This window comes from Conger conger, chromosome 5, assembly GCF_963514075.1.
Source record: "Conger conger chromosome 5, fConCon1.1, whole genome shotgun sequence".
Taxonomy (NCBI): Eukaryota; Metazoa; Chordata; class Actinopteri; order Anguilliformes; family Congridae; genus Conger; species Conger conger.
The window spans coordinates 11,910,620-11,928,291 of NC_083764.1; the positions used below are offsets into that span (position 1 = coordinate 11,910,620).

General features: G+C 41.4%; 2 protein-coding genes across 3 annotated transcripts; one reads left to right on the forward strand and one right to left on the reverse strand.

The window, feature by feature from the left end:
* Positions 1–649: 649 nt before the first annotated feature.
* On the reverse strand, positions 650–5,053 carry arv1 (ARV1 homolog, fatty acid homeostasis modulator). The gene is made up of 5 exons (XM_061242469.1): positions 4,565–5,053; positions 4,171–4,290; positions 3,816–3,969; positions 3,200–3,421; positions 650–1,996 (listed from the first exon to the last, which is right to left on the reverse strand). The coding sequence occupies exons 1-5, from the start codon at positions 4,658–4,660 to the stop codon at positions 1,869–1,871; spliced, it is 720 nt and encodes a 239-aa protein (XP_061098453.1). The 5' UTR covers positions 4,661–5,053; the 3' UTR covers positions 650–1,868.
* ttc13 (tetratricopeptide repeat domain 13) lies at positions 4,741–17,138 on the forward strand. Of its 2 annotated transcripts, none has more exons than XM_061242467.1 (23): positions 4,741–5,040; positions 5,953–6,047; positions 6,363–6,438; positions 6,531–6,601; positions 6,755–6,820; positions 7,117–7,209; positions 7,527–7,643; positions 8,188–8,298; positions 8,424–8,506; positions 8,786–8,927; positions 10,388–10,562; positions 10,691–10,847; positions 11,240–11,370; positions 11,615–11,747; positions 12,122–12,214; positions 13,343–13,426; positions 13,814–13,898; positions 14,074–14,183; positions 14,589–14,724; positions 14,910–14,989; positions 15,089–15,167; positions 15,281–15,360; positions 15,576–17,138. In XM_061242467.1, the coding sequence occupies exons 1-23, from the start codon at positions 4,764–4,766 to the stop codon at positions 15,688–15,690; spliced, it is 2,589 nt and encodes an 862-aa protein (XP_061098451.1). In that variant the 5' UTR covers positions 4,741–4,763; the 3' UTR covers positions 15,691–17,138. The 2 variants fall into 2 exon arrangements, with proteins under 2 accessions (XP_061098451.1, XP_061098452.1); XM_061242468.1 differs by having other exon boundaries at positions 14,077–14,183.
* Positions 17,139–17,672: the final 534 nt, after the last annotated feature.

A 17,672-nucleotide genomic window follows, 5' to 3' on the forward strand; every position in this document is an offset into this window, starting at 1 on the left:
GTCCCAGATAAACATATAAAATACTGGTGCCAAAAGATTTTTTTTACAGAACAGAATTTTGTTTGATCGCCCAGAACCCAAACTAGAGTTTTACTGCAACCAGTTTGCCACACCCCCACTAGATATTTTTTATTAAATATTTTGGAAACCAGTTTTCCATTTTATAGAGCAGCCAAGTTCCCAGGCAATGGAATGTTTTTCAAACATGGATATACAATTATCCATGGCCAACCGAAGCCACTAATAACACTGAACTGAAATTTGGTGGGTGAAGAACGGTGCTTAGCAAGTTGTGTTTATCGGTTTTAGCTGTGGGTTGCTGAAGCATAGCACTCATCCTCCCCTTATGACACTTAATTTCTTTAGCATGTCCAAGCCTTTATTTACCACTGCTTTGACCAATAGGCTCAGTGCATATGGATTGTACAGAGACAGAAATACATCAGCTTCTGTCAGTTCTATGGGAAAAATAGCTAGTGAATTCATTAATTTCATTCATTAGAATTCATTAGTTTCTTCTAGCCTGTCACCCAAACTGAGAAAAACACAGCTTTGCCCCCTTCAAAAGACACAACATATTACTGCATGTTTCCTCCATTTGTTAAACACTGTTTATTCCTGACGTGTGCCTGCAAGAAATTTGAGAACAATGACTGTTTATGACCTAGACACCCAGGACTTCTCAAACAGCTGCTTAAAATGCACTGAAGCCTCAGAGTAGGGCCTCAGCCCAGAATGTCCCCCAGCCAAATTAACTCCCAAGTGAACATTCACTCGCCTGTCCCAACTTGAAAACATTTTTGTATTTTGTTTTAACCGACACATTCTATGACAGGAATGTGTCTGAGCTGAATAATTATATGCAACAAAACTGCGTTGTTACACGTTAGCATTATATATGCAGTCACGGTGTTCAAGACAAAAATATTATTATGAAAAAGAGAGGGGAGATGCATTGCTGGTAAAATCAGATCTTGTTTGACTGCAGTGCTCTTATGGCCACACACAAGATATTATTTCAACACCCAACTGTTCTTAAATATTTTTCGTGATTAACACTTTTTACAGGCCTCTTGCTTAATGATCATTTTAATACACACCCATTTTATGCATTTAGACTTTTTTTCTATTTTTTATTGAGGAAATGGATTCCTTGAATCCGGAGGAAAATCAACGCCAGTCTCCAACATTGCCTGAAGATATACGGTACCCCGTGGACTTGTAAGCCACAAGGGGTGGGGGGTAGTTGGTCTGTGGTACATTCCAAATATCTGCAATTCCAGAACTTCTCAAGTTAATTACTGTGCAAACTCCCACAGCCATTACTCAGAATATAGAGAACTGTCTGCCCTGAGGAAAGAGGGCTGTAAACACAAACACAAAACACCATTTTAGATCCTGTAATTCCTCAATTGCTGTTGCAGTATTCAAAATAACTGGCCATTTTCCCCACTTTGGTTTGAATGTACACGACATAAACGGTTCTTAAACAAGTTCTTAATAATGGCAATTTCATTAGAAGATAAAAAAATAAAGAACTTTATTAAAGTAAATACCTGCTTCTAGATACATGGCATCTGCAAGCAGTGTGGCTCATACCCTGGATAATGTTTCCTTAGTGCCTAACAGTGTCTCAGATGACAGGCATTTCATAAAGCGCTTCAGGAATAGGAATAACTCTAATATAAACAATGAGAGGCCACTGCGAAAGGCCTAAACGTCTCAGTTTGCTCCCAGCGGACATGTTCCTGACAGTGCCGTCTTATCGCCAAGACTCTTAATTCCCTCGCCTGTGCTCCGGCCTGGGCTCCGGCCTGGGGAGAGGTCAGCTTTTCCTCGCTTTGCGCTGGATGTGGGTCAGAGTCAGGTCACTGGAACAGCAGAAAGTCAGGCATGCTTGACTGCAGCCTCTGGCAGGCAACTGGTGCACAGGTTTCAAACATGAGCCCCACAAACACTGCCAGGAGGGACAGCCTTCTACTGCAGTTCAAAATGACTGGAAACACAAGAGGAGGAGAGGACATTACATTACATTATTGGCATTTGGCAGACGCTCTTATCCAGAGCGACGTACAACAAAGTGCATACCCATAACCAGGGATAAGTTCGCTGAAAGACCCTAGAGGGAAGTACAATTTCAACTGCTACCTGTACAACAAAGATAAGGACGAGGGCCCTTTTTTATTTTTATTTTTTATTTTATTCTTTTGAGAACAAAGAAACAAAGAAACAGCAAAAGTGACCAAAGTTAACTATTCAAACACTGCTTACCTAGCCAACTAAAAATACCGATACACAAAGCAAGTCACAGAGACAACAATTAAGGTTCACAGGGAGGTAGGGAGGGATGGGGAGAGGTGCTGCTTGAAGAGGAAAGACGGTTTTATCAACTTTTAAAGGAATTCACGGTAAGTCTGTGAAAGATGGAAGTAAACACATGTGGTTTAACCACACCAAAGATGATCTTCAAAGCTTTTCAACAGGCTAAAATGGTTGCCTTTATAATTTATTACAAAGGTTTAAGACAATGTAACTATGCCTAGATTTTCCATATTGCCATATACATTTACACCTTGATGAAAAAGACCACCAAGATCATGTACAATATACCTATTGAGATGGTGTTATACCTTTTTCAAGGCCCTTCAAACAATCACATACTTGAATTATGTATCCCAGAAAGAGCTGGATTTGAGACCCAAGGGACACTGTACCACAGTGTCAAAGGGCTTGTGTCTCCACCGTCCTCTGTAACCCTAGATCAGGGGTGTCCAATCTTATCCAAAAAGAGCCACAGTGGGTGCAAGTTTTTGTTGTAGCATTATGACACCTGATTGAACTAACCTGTTGGTCTTGATCTTGTATCTAGATCTTCAGAAGTAGCTTGGCTAATATACCTAATTCTAATACACCGTAAAAACCTGCAACCTCTGGATAAGATTGGACACCCCTGCCGTAAATGGTTTCAAGCTTAGTTCCTAACAGTCATAAACTGACTAAAACTGAGTAACAACTGCCTCTCTGCTTGCTTCTCACATACCACAGATTAGGATTCATTTTGACCCATTGAGCCAAACAACCTTGGGCACAGCTTCCATTGAGCACCCAGTGTGAAATAAGAGGCAGTTGACATCAAAGTACTATGATGACAATCAAGCAAAAAGGAACCCTGGGACAGGCGGACGATGCTGTGGCGTACCTCGGATGGCCTGGGAGTTGGAGGTGAGCACAAAGAGTTTGATGAGGCTGAAGCAGAGCGGTGAGTAGTCATGCTCCCATATGACTGCTGGGATAAGGAGCAGCTTCCCGTAGCTGGACAGCAGCAGGGCCTTCAGCAGCATGGGCAGCTCCGGGCTGGACTTCAGAAAGCCTCGTACCAACCACAGGAAGGCCAGCACTCCACCCATGTAAACACCCAACTCTGCCGAAGACAACACAGCCTCATTGAGGAGAAGTGATCAATAACACACAGCATGTGCACAGATCTCCATAAAGAGAATGCACTCACCAGGGTTGTACTTTAGCACCAGTGGCTCTGTCCTCATACATAATACAGTAAAATCTGAAATGTTCCTATGGAAATAATAGACCGGTTCATCTGCAGTTAGGAAACTAGGTTTGACTGAGGACCCTAAATGGCTTCATTAACATCCAGCATTACTTTTCTTTCTTTTTCTTGACAAAGTCTTGTCTATCCCGGACTAGGATTTCAGCCAACAAATAAGTGATTCACTGAATAAAATGTGTACATAAATTCGACTTAAATAATGTTTGTTTGTTTGTTTTTTTGTTTGTTTTTTGCATCATTGGCTTACCTAGAGCTGCCAAACCAAACATTCCATAGAAATCCCATTCTTTGGTGTACCGGATTATGTCTGCTGGGTCACTGCTCTGCTCAGATCCCTGCAGCTGTGACCACCTCAAGTAGGCCTCGCACAGTAGACAGAACACACATAGCCTCCAATGTATCTAGTAAAATGAATACAATTGCTATTTGTATTATTTATTATTATTATTATTATTATTATTATTTTATTTTTATTAGTATTACTTTTCTAAAAACAAGATTCAGCGCAACAGTATGCAATAATATGTACAATAGAACACATAATCAAGGTATAGTGTTCAGTTTTCAGTTTCACAGGACAGCTAATGTGTGGTCATACTCACGTTTATTTTTGTGTTGAATATTATGTGCCTGAAAGCTTGAATTTTGCATAAAATGGCATCAATCAAAATTATCACTGGATCATATTCAATATACTTGTCCACTGGCTTCTGGCATGAGTCCTGGAAGAATGGATGTCAACGGTTAGCTGGCACTGATGCATTGTATGTATGCACAATATAATCTAACCACATGCTAGCTGCAGAATAAAACATATTGCAGTGTCTCCAAACATGAACGTAGTATTAACGAACACTATTCGTGTATCTCTATATTTCAGAGTTAGTACTGGCATAACCAGGCAACTTCATAGCAACCTCGTCAATATGATAGTGAACAGTCATGTCATTGACATCCCCATCGTTACGTTGAAACAGCTCGTGCATTGCTACTTACACATATGGTGATTTTCAGTATCCCATTTCTGTAATCACGGTGAAGCTCATATGCCTCGGAGTTGCATTCAATACATCTGTACGGTGCCTGTGCCATGCTCTTCTGCTTCTTGTCGCGAAATGAACCACACAACCGGCTTGCAGGAGCGAACTTCCTGGAATCAGAGAGGGGGCGGCTCTCTCCGCTTGCTTGTCGGGAGATGAAGTCTTTTCGACTTTTGTGCAACGACTGGTGTTTGGAGAAATTTGGCGCCCTGGAACTACATTACCAAAGCGACGGCGCTTCTCACCTGCACATTAAACACAACATGGCACCTGCTGGCCGGGGTGTTGTTGTGGTTGCGCTCTCATTGCTGTGCTTATGCCGAGCCATATTTTCAACGGAATACTTTTCTACACTGACGTTCTTCAACAGTGAACTGCACAAGCATGGCTGCAGCTCTCCATCCGAATGGGAAGAATACGCAGCAGATTGTGGTGAGAACTGTTTTTGTACACAGTTTCTGCCACGTCCTCCTAATTCGCTGTAACGTAATAGCTATCGTTCACCCGCTTCCGCATCCGTTGACAGGAGGTAACATCGACTAGCCAGCTAGCTAGCTTGCTAACGAGTTACATGCTGATAATGTTTGGATGGACATGGTTGTATTCTTAAACTAGGGATTGCATATAGCTAACTTGTAAACATTACGGAAGCTAGCGCTACATATCCAAATTATCGTGACCATCCAGATATATGTAGCTAACCAGCTAGCGAGCTATAGAAGTTTGCTGGCTTTCTGGTCATGCACATAGCTAGCTAGCTAACACTAAAATGAGCTGTCAACCACTACCATTTCTGTATAACTAGCTATGGTCAGCCACTTAGCGAAGTTACCAAGGCCCGTCATTTTCTTATTCGGTGTCCCCAAGTCAGTGAACTGAATATGCACGGCTACTCTGCTTTCCAGGAACCACCCATTTAAATGTCATTCATTGGAATCTGTGTTGTAAATGCATAACCTAACATGGGACTGTTGCTTGGTCTCACGTGCCATAGCGATTAAATACTTAATTTTCATGTGTCGTTATTTTCAAAATAACCTTGCTACTGCCGGTAAATTGTTACTGTGTGCTTGTCGTTGCATTCACATTTCACCACACTGAGTTCACATTACAAATATTACACTAAGCTTCTCAGGAGAGGCGTTATATCCCCTCTTACGCCTGCATTCTTATCTGGAATATAATAAGAGCAAAGGTTGGTAGATGCATTGCACTGCATGCTGCTGTGATGATTTTCTTTTCCTGAACTCTACGTGCTTCTGACCCAGTGTCACCCAATGATTAGCTACTACCCAAATACACTGCAGTGTTCTTCTGAAAGTCACCTTTCTGTGCCCCCTACAGAGGCCTCCATTCTCCAGTTGGAGGATCCCGAATGTGAGGAAGGGGGCAATCCACCCTGCGAGTCAGTATTCTCTCTCAACGCAGAGAAGATCTTGGTGAGAGCATTAAGTCGTCCTCTGGATTGATTGCATGTATAGATAGATGGTTGCTCCTTGCTTGTGTTTCATAGTATGTGTACCACTGAAGTGCAGCAGTGAAAACTAAATAAAATATGTTTAAGTTTCAGTGACTGGTTTGTATGATTTCTTGAGAGAAGTTATTTTGATTCAGCCGAGTCAGTTAGTTTCTTTCTTTCTTTCTGTCTTTCTTTCTTTATTTATCATGACACAGTTTTTATGACTCACTGATTCAAAGGGGAGTAACAGTAAGTTGATCTACTCCTTTGGTCTTTGTTGGCATTTTTTTAATAGAGCCAGGCAAAGGTGTTCATTGAGCAAAAGCGGTTTCCCTTTCCTGTTGAAAACCACAACACAAATGAAGAGCTAGGTAAGGCAAACAATGTGATATCTGGGAAAAAAAACGATCTGTATCTATAGTTATACTCTTACAATAAAAATATTTTTTTCTGTATTTTTCAGCAATAGGATACGTACTAATTGGAAATGCCCTATACGATGAAGCCATCAAACACTTTTCATTATTGTTGCAGGTAGGTGAATCAGTGTCTGGTATATTGTCTCTGAGTTAACTCGTAATTCCTCTCGGTTACACTGAGTTTGCATCACAAAGAAAAATATAATTACCCTGTATCATTTTCCATCTCTTTTTTTATACTGATTTGCTTCCTTTTTCTCTTGTGCAGGGAGATCCTGAGTTGGTCAGTGCTATCTATGGAAGAGGTATAGCGTACGGCAAGAAGAGTTTGCAGGTGAATGACATGATGCAGCATTTTTGTAGCCGGCCCCTAGAATTTTTTTGCCAAGCGTTTTATATTGTGAATATGCAGAGCAGATATGGCTCCCATGGCCAACGTCGTCCAGCATAGATAAATAAAAATTCTGCAGATAAACAAATTCTCTTTATTAGCTCTGCACCTGGGGCCAATGGTCAGCAGTAAGTGTCTATGTTTGTGTGTGAGTGATGGAAATTGATGGGGGTTGTGACTTGAGTCTGTATTTCATCATTAACGGAAGTGACAGTGACCTCTCTCTCTCTGGTGTTCAGGACATAAAGAATGCAGACCTTGCGCTTTATGAGCTGAGCAGAGTGATCGCTCTGGAGCCCAACCGCCCCGAGGTGTACGAACAGCGGGCAGAGGTGAGTGTCCATGCCTCGTGGAAAGGAATAACCTGATTGAACCGGTTATTTTGGATTGTCAGACGTGTGCATGTAACAGGACAAGTGCATTATGAACTTGCTTTTCAAGTATCTGCTTGACCTTGTATGGTTACAAAAAAATCTCCAAAATTTGAAACAAATTTGTTGCGGTCTCGCATGAATTTTGACTTTTGCAACAGAAGAAAGGAATCCTAGGATCGTACGTTTGCCGTTAAAATTCCATTGTGGTTATAAATGTATATTTGTTTTGAGTACCGTGTAGATGTAAGGAATCTGTCATTTGTAAATGCTTGCAGATCCTCTCTCCTCTGGGGCGGATCAGCGAGGCTCTGAGTGACCTCTCCAAAGCCATTCAGCTGCAACCCTCAGCCCGCCTGCACAGACACAGAGGAACCCTGCTGTTCATATCGGAGGTGAGCTTGAAAAACTTTTACTCTTCAATATATTTAATGCAGGGGCTCGCAAACTGTGGAGCTGCCTAAAAAATTTAGTATTATCTTGTCTCTTTAAAATATGTGAACGTAGGCTTCTAAATGTTGATCATCACAGCAACCCAACTGTAATAAAGCAATGAGGCAAGAGAGACTGTGGTACATCGGCAAAATATAATCTTGTGGCATGTGGGTGTTTTGATCACGTCAAATTGTGAATGCTTATTTGGGGTTGCATCAGAAAAACATTTAATGCAAGCATATTCTGCAGTGGCCTCACAAAAGCATCTCTTGTTTTTGCCACACGTTTGTAGTCAAATCAGTCAGAAATTCTGGTATTATGCTGGACTATATCGGTGGTTGAAATGATGAACTATATGGGTTGTTCCGTAAATATGACATTCTTCATGCACACATTCATAGCAAGTAGAGATAGCAAATATGTGTTTTGAGTGTTTTTAATGTATACATTTTCATATTGTTGTATGCTAACAAAATCCAAATTGACTGAGCTTTTACTTTACAGGACTATGTAGCTGCTATGGAAGACTTTCAGCAGTCTTTGGAGCTGAAGAAGAACCAGCCCATCGCCATGCTTTATAAGGGCTTGACATACTTCCATAGAGGAATGCTCAAGGTGAACATCTTCCGCTTTTCGAAAGATAAACACATTTGTCCATGTGTTCACACCATTGTTCATATTCAAGTTTCATGACCACAGTATCCTGCTTACGTTTGACCTAATATTGTTTCCTGCTACAGGAAGCCATCGATACTTTCAAAGAAGCTCTGAAATTGAAATCAGACTTCATAGATGCATACAAAAGTCTTGGACAGGCATATAGGTGAGGTCCTCTTGCTTGACCTAGCACAAGTGTCACTGGCCTTTTCTATAGCAATGATCTTCATTCCTGGTCCTGGCAGTCCGCAGGGTCAGCTGGTTTCGGGGCTTAATTGAACAAGTCGAGTTTACTGAACTTGCCTGGTTTCCTGTATTTTGCAGATATTTCACCAGGAACAGGAATTAAGATCACCAATCTATAGCAAAAGCTTGAATAATTATGCTGTCCGATCCGGTCTTCACAGATGTGCGTGTGTGTGTCTGTGTGTGCGTATGTTTGTAGAGAGCTGGGGGACTTTGAAGCTGCCATGGAGAGCTTCCAGAAGGCTCTGCTGCTGAACCAGAATCACATTCAGTCCCTGCAGCTCAGGGGCATGATGCTGTACCACCATGGCAGTCTGCAGGAGGCCATACGCAACTTCAAGGTTTTTCTTCTTCTCCTCCTTCTATATTTTTTCATATATGATTCATAAAGTTCGTCCTTGTGAAGTTCGGCCTTGTGAAACACCACTGTTTCACATGCACTCGCACAAAGCGTACTGCAGTAAAAACCATGTACTCCTCTGATCCATCAGCTAGGAGGCCTGTTTTACCTCCACAAGCCACATCTACTACAGGAGAGGAAGCGCTAACCTCGGGCAATATTGGTAGCCTCATAGTGCTTAGTTTAGGAACTCTGTGGTAAGCTTAGGGCGATGAGGCCTCTTGCAATCTGGTACAAGATAATGACAGAGAGCACTCTTGAGCCTGCAAGCGTTGGTTCCTGTGCGCATTCGGTTGTTAAGCGCTCTTTCCCGACTAAGCCAGTTGACCTCATCATCTGTTGTGTTGTTCAGAGTATTGCTTTTTCTGTTTCTTGTGTCTGGAGAAGTAGTGTAAATGACCCCGATTTGAGGACAAAAATCTCCTCTGCTGGAAACAACTTTAATTGCTGTCATTTTTAGAGCACAAGCTGTCCAGAAAACTCCCTGTAGGCATGGTGTTTATGTTGTAATGTTCCAGCCCAGCCGTTACAGACGGGGCCCTCCCAGCCGTTCTGTGTGCCTTCTCATTTCCACTCTGGTGTCATCGGATTAGCAGCGGCACAGACTAATTAGCTGTTGCTTATTTTAATCACCGACGCGTATCATGCGTGGTGGCAGCCTGTCAGCGGTCCTGCTTTGACTGTAATTGAATCAGACAGGAGTTAGCACGTTACCCGATGAGTCTCAGTTCTCAGTTTCTCAGCTGTGTTGATGGCATGTGTGTTAAATGCACTCCTCCTGCCCCCTGATGACTAGTCAACATGAAGTTATGACGGCAGTTCTTTTCCTTGGCCGGCTTGCATTCTGCCAGCCTGGGTGGGAAGGATGTGGCTTAGTGAGTGATGATTCACAGGCCTTTAGGAATTCTGCCCCCACAAACCCATCTGTCACCGTGTGGAATGTACAATGGACTGTGATTCAGAGTTGTGTCATAGCCATGCCTTTTGCCTTTATTACATCTGCAGCAGTTAGTTTTCCTTCAGTGTTCATTGCTGCTACCTCCACTGTCGATTCTCGCACAGACATAACTAACAAGCAGACTTGCAGGCATACTATCAACCAACTGATATCCAGTAAGGCACTGCTAACCAGGCTTATCAGTGCTGGTTCCAAACTCGGTACTGGGCCCATCCATATCTATGCCCTCCTTAGCTGGAAGAGCCACACCCAAAAACCTGCATCTCCATTTCTGCTGTTTTTTAATCAAATATCATAAATATGACGTTTACGCTTAATAATCAACCGTTAATTATTCATAGCTTTGTGACCAATAAGGTTAATGACTGAATAACCAGTGGTATGTTTATGTGGGACACAGTGCTCCGGGTGTTTCCATTAAAGGCTGTCATTGTGTGTTGCAGAGATGCCTGCAGTTGGAGCCGTACAATGAGGTGTGTCAGTACATGAAAGGCCTCAGTCACGTGGCCATGGGACAGTTCTACGAAGGCATCAAAGCACAGACGAAAGTCATGCTGAACGACCCACTGCTGGGCCAGAAAGCCAGCTCGGAATATCTCAAAGTCAAATACCTCAGAGGTGAGCCTTGCCACGCTTTCGCACATGAAGCTCTTAAAATGGGAGGCACTTTACTGGGCATGTTTGTCGAGTTTGTATGCTTTAATTTTTATTCTATGCTTTTCCTTTTTCCCTCCCCATCCACACAGAATACTCTCGTTACTTGCACTCTCATCTGGACATTGCTGTGGCAGAATATAATGTTGATCAAGATCTTCCAGGAAACTTTAAAAACCACTGGGCAAAAAACCTTCCTTTCCTTATAGAGGACTATGAGGAGCAGCCAGGCTTACAGCCGCACATAAAGTAAGTATATTGTATAGCCGCACTTTTCAACAATTTTTTTTTTCTAGGCTCCAGCAAATAAAAATGATGTAGGCGACTCGATGTTTAACACTTCCTATCTATACAACAGTAAACAGCCTGTGACAATCATTTTCTGTTAAAGTGTACCTTTGACACTAGCAACGTTGGGATCTACACAAATTATCTGCAGGTGTATTTTTGTGAATGTATTACATTACATTAATAACATTTGGCAGACGCTCTTATCCAGAGCGACGTACAACAAAGTGCATACCCATAACCAGGGATAAGTGCGCATGTATAAAATGGCTTCCTTGATGAATGACATAAAGAAGGGTCAGTCGGCAGGACAGGTGAAGCTTGTGTATGACTCTATTCTCTGGCTGTCACAGGGATGTTCTACCTCAGAACTTTGAAAGCTATAACGCAGACATTCAGAAGCTGGTATGCACTGCGGATCACCTTGGTGCCCTTATGCAGTACAACACTTCAGGATTTCTCCCCAACCGCAGAATACACAGAGGTGGGTGGATCATAAACACCTTCAGAAGAAGTTTTTTATTCTGGTCTTAAAGTATTTATTGATTTTCAGTTCAAAAAGCTTTGGTACACACACAGCATGAGTATACCCCACAGCAGTGGGGTATACAATAAACTGATATTAAGGTGAAATGGAGGATTATATTTAAAGGCTCTATGGTGTGAAAATATTTTTCATCAAGTGTATTTCAGAAACTAAATCTAAACACTGCATTTTACCACACTAGCCATGGGCCTGGCCACAGTAGAAGTCATGCAGGCCATGCAGCGGACCTGGAGCAACTCGAAGGTACGAGTCAATGGCAAGACCAGGCAGATGCAGTGGAGGGACATGTTTGACATAGCAGTCAAATGGAGGAGGTGAGTGATGTGGCTGTGTACCAGTAGAAAAATTATCTTACAGTAATTGCACTCGCCGTTATAGCCTGGCTCCACCTACTACACAATTTTGAGAAATGCTTCTTTAGGTGGGTGTGTCCATGTCATTTGCATCTCAAGTACACTGTAACCAATCGGGTGCCAGCAGCCTGTGCTGGTTTGAAAGCGAGCTGTTAAGAAGTAAATGGACAAATTTGTGGGTGGAAAAACAAATTCTGTTTGATATCTTGGTCAACATCTTAATAACATCATCATCCTTTTATGTTTCAAAATCATGGCCGTTATGGAATCCACTGTGACAGCAGATGAGACGCTGTGTGTGAATGTTTGTTAGCAGCTTGTGCTCTCCATTACAGGATTGCAGATCCAGATCAGCCAGTTCTCTGGCTGGACCAGATGCCTGCAAGGAGCCTTAGCCGAGGATTCAACAACCACATTAATCTAATCAGGTGCTGTATCATCCACCACATTAATCTAATCATCTACTGTATCATTAACCACATTAATCTAATCAGCTGCTGTATCATCCACCACATTAATCTAATCAGCTGCTGTATCATCCACCACATTAATCTAATCAGGTGCTGTATCATCCACCACATTAATCTAATCAGGTGCTGTATCATCCACCACATTCATCTAATCATCTGCTGTATCATCCACCACATTAATCTAATCAGCTGCTGTATCATCCACCACATTAATCTAATCAGGTGCTGTATCATCCACCACATTAATCTAATCAGCTGCTGTATCATCCACCACATTAATCTAATCAGGTGCTGTATCATCCACCACATTCATCTAATCATCTGCTGTATCATCCACCACATTAATCTAATCAAGTGCTGTATCATCCACCACATTAATCTAATCAGGTGCTGTATCATCCACCACATTCATCTAATCATCTGCTGTATCATCCACCACATTAATCTAATCAGCTGCTGTATCATCCACCACATTAATCTAATCAGCTGCTGTATCATCCACCACATTAATCTAATCAGGTGCTGTATCATCCACCACATTAATCTAATCAGCTGCTGTATCATCCACCACATTAATCTAATCAGTTGCTGTATCATCCAACACATTCATCGAATCAGGTGCTGTATCATCCACCACATTCATCGAATCAGCTGCTGTATCATCCACCACATTAATCTAATCGGCTGCTGTATCATCCACCACATTAATCTAATCAGCTGCTGTATCATCCAGCATTTAAAGCCCCTTGCCATTAAACAGAAATCCCAGGCCCAGATTTATGAGGAGTGCATGTATATCGCTTGAGTGGTAAAAGCTAGCCTTACAGCACTAGGTCAAAGCTAGCTCATTGTCTTACGGGAATTGTAGTCGCTGCATCAAATGTGTCTTATTCATGCCCACAGCAACAGTGCCTGTTGTGTTCAGGGAATTGTAGTGGCTGCATCAAATGTCTTATTTGTGTCTACAGAGATTAGATTTTTTTTTGTTGCTCCTGTCAACTTTGAGTTAATCTGACCTGAGAGTTTCTGTTCTGGGTGTTGACTGAAACTGTCCTGTCAACATGAAGTTTCTTTCCTTGCTTACAGAGGACAGATAATCAACATAAGATATTTGGCCTACTTCAGCAACATATTAGACTTCATCAAAGACCGGATACGAGGTTACCATAGGTGGGTCACAAGAATAAACGTTTTTTTATTTTTATTTTTTTAGGAATTGTTGTTAAAGGTTTTTATTTTTATATTGAATGGAGAATACAGTTCCCGTAGAACTCAAGCTCACTGTGGATGTATCGCTTGTCTTGATTAATTACAGATATCATTTCACCCAGTACTTTGTCCTCCCCCTGTGTCAGAAGTAAGATGATAACCTGCAAAATAAACTGCTCTGCACTGACCATTTATCAAAGCCTTTTCTGAACTATTATGTTTCAGGAATTATATTTCAAAGGGATATTGTAGAGCCATTTATTCTTGTGATATTGTAAGGAGGGACACATTTAGTGTAAAAGAAAAAATGTTTATTTGATCTCTGCCTTTGGAATTTTTCTTGGCCAGGGCGTATAATCCCAGAGGACTGTTGGAAGTAAGTCAAGCACTGGATAGTGTCAATAAGGTGGAGGACCTTCTCCCCATAATGAAGGTAATCCTAATATTATCTGGAACCTGAGATTATTATTTTGTTCCCAGAGAGTCATGTGTTTTTCCCCATCATGGCTGCCAATTACAGTTTAAAGAAATGTGACAAAAGGAGATTATTCTATGACTGGATGTGGGGTTTCTCACATACCCACGTCTCTCCTGTTTCTTCCCTGAAGCAGTTTAACAGTAAAACAAGGGATGGCTTCACAGTAAACTCCAAGGTACCAAGTTTAAAGGATTTGAAGAAAGAGCATGACGGTTTCACCATCACCATCACAGGAGACAGGTTAGTTTCGGAAACGCTTCTCTGTTCAATGCTCACATTTGTACATTACCCAATTTTCCCAACAACTACATGGTTTTTGTGCAAACGATCATGTCATTGGTTACAGGAGATGGAGCAGATTTGGGTTTCTCTCTCATCTGTGATAGCTGTATAGCATTGCAGTCTGATGCCAGATTTTTTTTTTTTGATGAGCTATGAATTTTTATAACCTTGATGAATTGCACCATGTTGAAAAGCCTTGCATTAACGTTTATCACCATTTTTTTGGGATAGAGTACATTTTCTAGTCTTACTTCCCTATTTAAGGTATTAAAAAGGCAGTGGTGTATGAGGTGTTTTACCCGATCAATGCTAAGTGCTCGCAGGTTCATTGCGCATACAGCTTCTTCTTTTTTTTGCTTGCAGGGTTGGGAATATGCTGTTCTCTGTGGAGACACAGACCACTGAAGAGAGAACCCAGCAGTACCAGTCGGAGATCGAGTCCCTGTACAAGGAGCTCACTGCCAAGGGCAAGGCACTCATGCTGTCCACTGAACTTGGGGTACGGAATAGAGCGGTTCTGTTCATTCTTATCGAGGCTGCCGGACATCTTTTTTTGAAATAATTTGATCTTCAGTATTTATTGAGTTATGCACAAGAGGAATCCACAGTGTATCGATGCCCTCCAATGGTGATTTCTATCAACCATCAGTTGTGTAAGTGTTACTGTGTTTGCTCTTTATCAAGGATGCAGATGCGGTATGCAATTTAATCCTGTCCCTGGTTTACTACTTCTGTAACCTAATGCCTCTGTCCCGGGGATCCAGGTGAGTGACTTAAAGTACTTTCAGCCTTTGTCCGATGTGGAACCGATGGGAGTTTTTATTTGGTGAGGTTAAACGCATTTCTTCTTTGCTCCTTCTTAGTGTTGTGGCATACTCTGTTGTCATGGGAGCTTTGATGGCAAGTGGAAAGGAAGTCATTGGTAGAATTCCACCAGGAAAGGTGATGTCAGTTATTACGGTATACCAAAGTTGACTACATCAAGTTGTGATATTCTTGTAGATATATATTTTAAATGTTTTGTTTTTGTTTCTTCACCCCTGTAACTCTTTCAGCTGGTAGATTTTGAAGCTATGACAACACCTAGCCCGGAAGACTTCAGTAAAACAGCCAAAAGCTGGATGAAGTTAAAGAGGTGAGTGGTTCTGCTGGAGAGCTTCAAATAAAGGCATTTCAAAAAGCATGACATGTTGCTAGACAATATGCTGAGGATCTTTGCGAACAGAAAGAGAAATAAGAAGATATTGTAGTTGTGAACTGTCCTTACAGTGTGTGAGTACTCTATACTGTACATAACAATGAAACTTTTCTACTTCTGTCTGTAACAATGCACCTTGCTTCCTCCTCAAGCCTTCCAGTGTGGTATCAGAGTCTTCCGTCAGTAGCAGAGTCATTTCCCACAACAAGAACAATGATTGAAGTCCTAAACACGGACTCTACGTCACATTGTCCGAAGAAGTCCTAAGGCAACTTCCCCCGATGTGGACAAAGGCCTCTCTCCATCTGCCTTCTCTGCTTATAGTCTTACAATACCTTTATTGAACCTGTCCTTCTCCCAAAAGCACAACACACTGAAACGTTTACGTTCAGTTTCAGGTTTAACCCTACCGCTCTTGTGGTTATGATTCAGTGTGGAAAATGCTGTAGAACAATTAAAGATGCACACTGAGTGTGGTGTTCTTTAAAATATAACATTTTAAGTTTCCGTTAAAGGTTCAAAACAACACAACAGTTTTTTTAAATTGGTATATCCCAGTGGTAGACTTAAATATGTTACAGAGTGTTTGACTCTCTGTGGACCTCCTTTTGAGAAACAGTTCTCCCAGAGAATTGCAAACTTGAAGCGGAAAACTGGAAACAAGCTACAACTATTACTTTTTACTGTTTAATTTGTATACTAGAGAATCTATTTAAAAAAATATGTGAGGCACTGAAAAATATTTAAGGAACATTCTGTATACTATGAGCAGAGAGAGCAATGTAAGAGTTTAAACCGTGTAGTTCTTTAGAGCTACCTAATTCCTAAAGGAATACTTGAAAAACATAAGTCAAGCAATCTCTTCTTTTTCTTTTTTTGACTGTTGGAGAGTGACTGGGTCATTGCCATATTGTTATCTTCATAATGTGGTAATTCATGGTAGTTGTTTTACTGACTTGACCAATGAGTTTGGTGGATGGGGTGACTGCTGCTCAGAAGAAGTGCCATGAAGTACAATCATTCCTGTGTTCTCACTCTTAGCACAACTCTTAACCTTTTATTTTCATGAGTTTTAATGCTTTGATTAATGCCACGCACATTAGGAAAACAAATAGTTCAGGGAGAAATTTGTGGGGGTTTGTGCAATTGAACTGTGGCAGAATGATAGTGGCTGCATTGAGGAGGACATTAACCTGTGTAGGTCCCCTTTTTCCCCTCTTCCTTTCTCTTTCTCTATCCCTCTATCCATCCATATCCCTGTCTACCTACCTGCATGTCTATGTGCAGGTTGTGGTACCAAGGTATTTCAGTTCTAATGACCACTGTTCTCATTTGTGTATTCCCCCCAGTTACCCTTTACTGTGAACGAAAGAACAAATAAGCATTGGTTCCTTTTGCATTGGGTCGTTCAGGATCAAATGGACAGCCATCAGTGATTTCTTTTAAAGAATTGGAAGTAAAATACTACTGTTTTATCGTTTCAGTTTTACAAATCCACATCAGTGATGGCACTGTATGGCTGTTTTTATTTCCCCCTTTCTTTATGTTTTGCACTGGGCGAGTTCTGATTAAACGTGGGAATTCATTGGTTTCATTGGTGAATGGAGCAGATGAGGATGTTTGTTGTTTTTCCATTTGGTTTGTGAAACTTGGAGATTAAAAACTTTTATGGGATTAAGATTTTTTTGAATGGCCAATAAAATGGTTGGACAATTTTGCTTGTTTTCCTTACTTTTTTAATTATATTCTTCACATGAAAGTGAATTTGAAATAATGCCACATTTTGTGTCGGGACAAGTAAAGCCATTTAGACATTTTCAGTTCTATCTTTCTATTACCGGAAAAGATCTGAGAGCACATTTCTCCCTCTCTGTTTGCTCCCGTTTGGTGGGTGTGTCGGGGGTGTAGGCCGAATCAATAATCATGTAGGCCTATGCCGGAGAACGCCTTCTCAGACGCCATTGGAGCAGACTACTATGTCAGTCCACATAGGTTTGCAACAGGATGTTCAGCAGCCCACCGTTCCTGTTTAAATAAACGTTTTGCTACGTTCTGTCGGGGCTGAACGTGGCCTAGGTTAAACAAATTATTCAGATCAGTTCAACTGCCCACCACTCAGAACGCTGCCTGCGTTGACCTTACAAACTACCGTTCGTTAGTGTAAATAAAGTCACTCAAAATGACTTTACAAACCGAGGTTCTAATGACAATAAATTGTAGATAAAATATGATCACCGAACCCTCCAAAC

What these genes read in the sequence shown, in the direction of transcription:
- arv1 (XM_061242469.1), bottom strand. Translation starts at nt 4,660, where the DNA reads ATGGCACAGGCACCGTACAGATGTATTGAATGCAACTCCGAGGCATAT. An exon ending in GTTTGGTTTGGCAGCTCTAG is followed by an intron (nt 3,422 to 3,815) that starts GTAAGCCAATGA and finishes TGTCTTCGGCAG; the next exon opens with AGTTGGGTGTTTACATGGGT. An exon ending in CAACTCCCAGGCCATCCGAG is followed by an intron (nt 1,997 to 3,199) that starts GTACGCCACAGC and finishes TTGTGTTTCCAG; the next exon opens with TCATTTTGAACTGCAGTAGA.
- ttc13 (XM_061242467.1), top strand. Translation starts at nt 4,764, where the DNA reads ATGAAGTCTTTTCGACTTTTGTGCAACGACTGGTGTTTGGAGAAATTT. An exon ending in TCAACGCAGAGAAGATCTTG is followed by an intron (nt 6,048 to 6,362) that starts GTGAGAGCATTA and finishes TTTTTTTAATAG; the next exon opens with AGCCAGGCAAAGGTGTTCAT. An exon ending in ATAGCAGTCAAATGGAGGAG is followed by an intron (nt 11,748 to 12,121) that starts GTGAGTGATGTG and finishes TCTCCATTACAG; the next exon opens with GATTGCAGATCCAGATCAGC.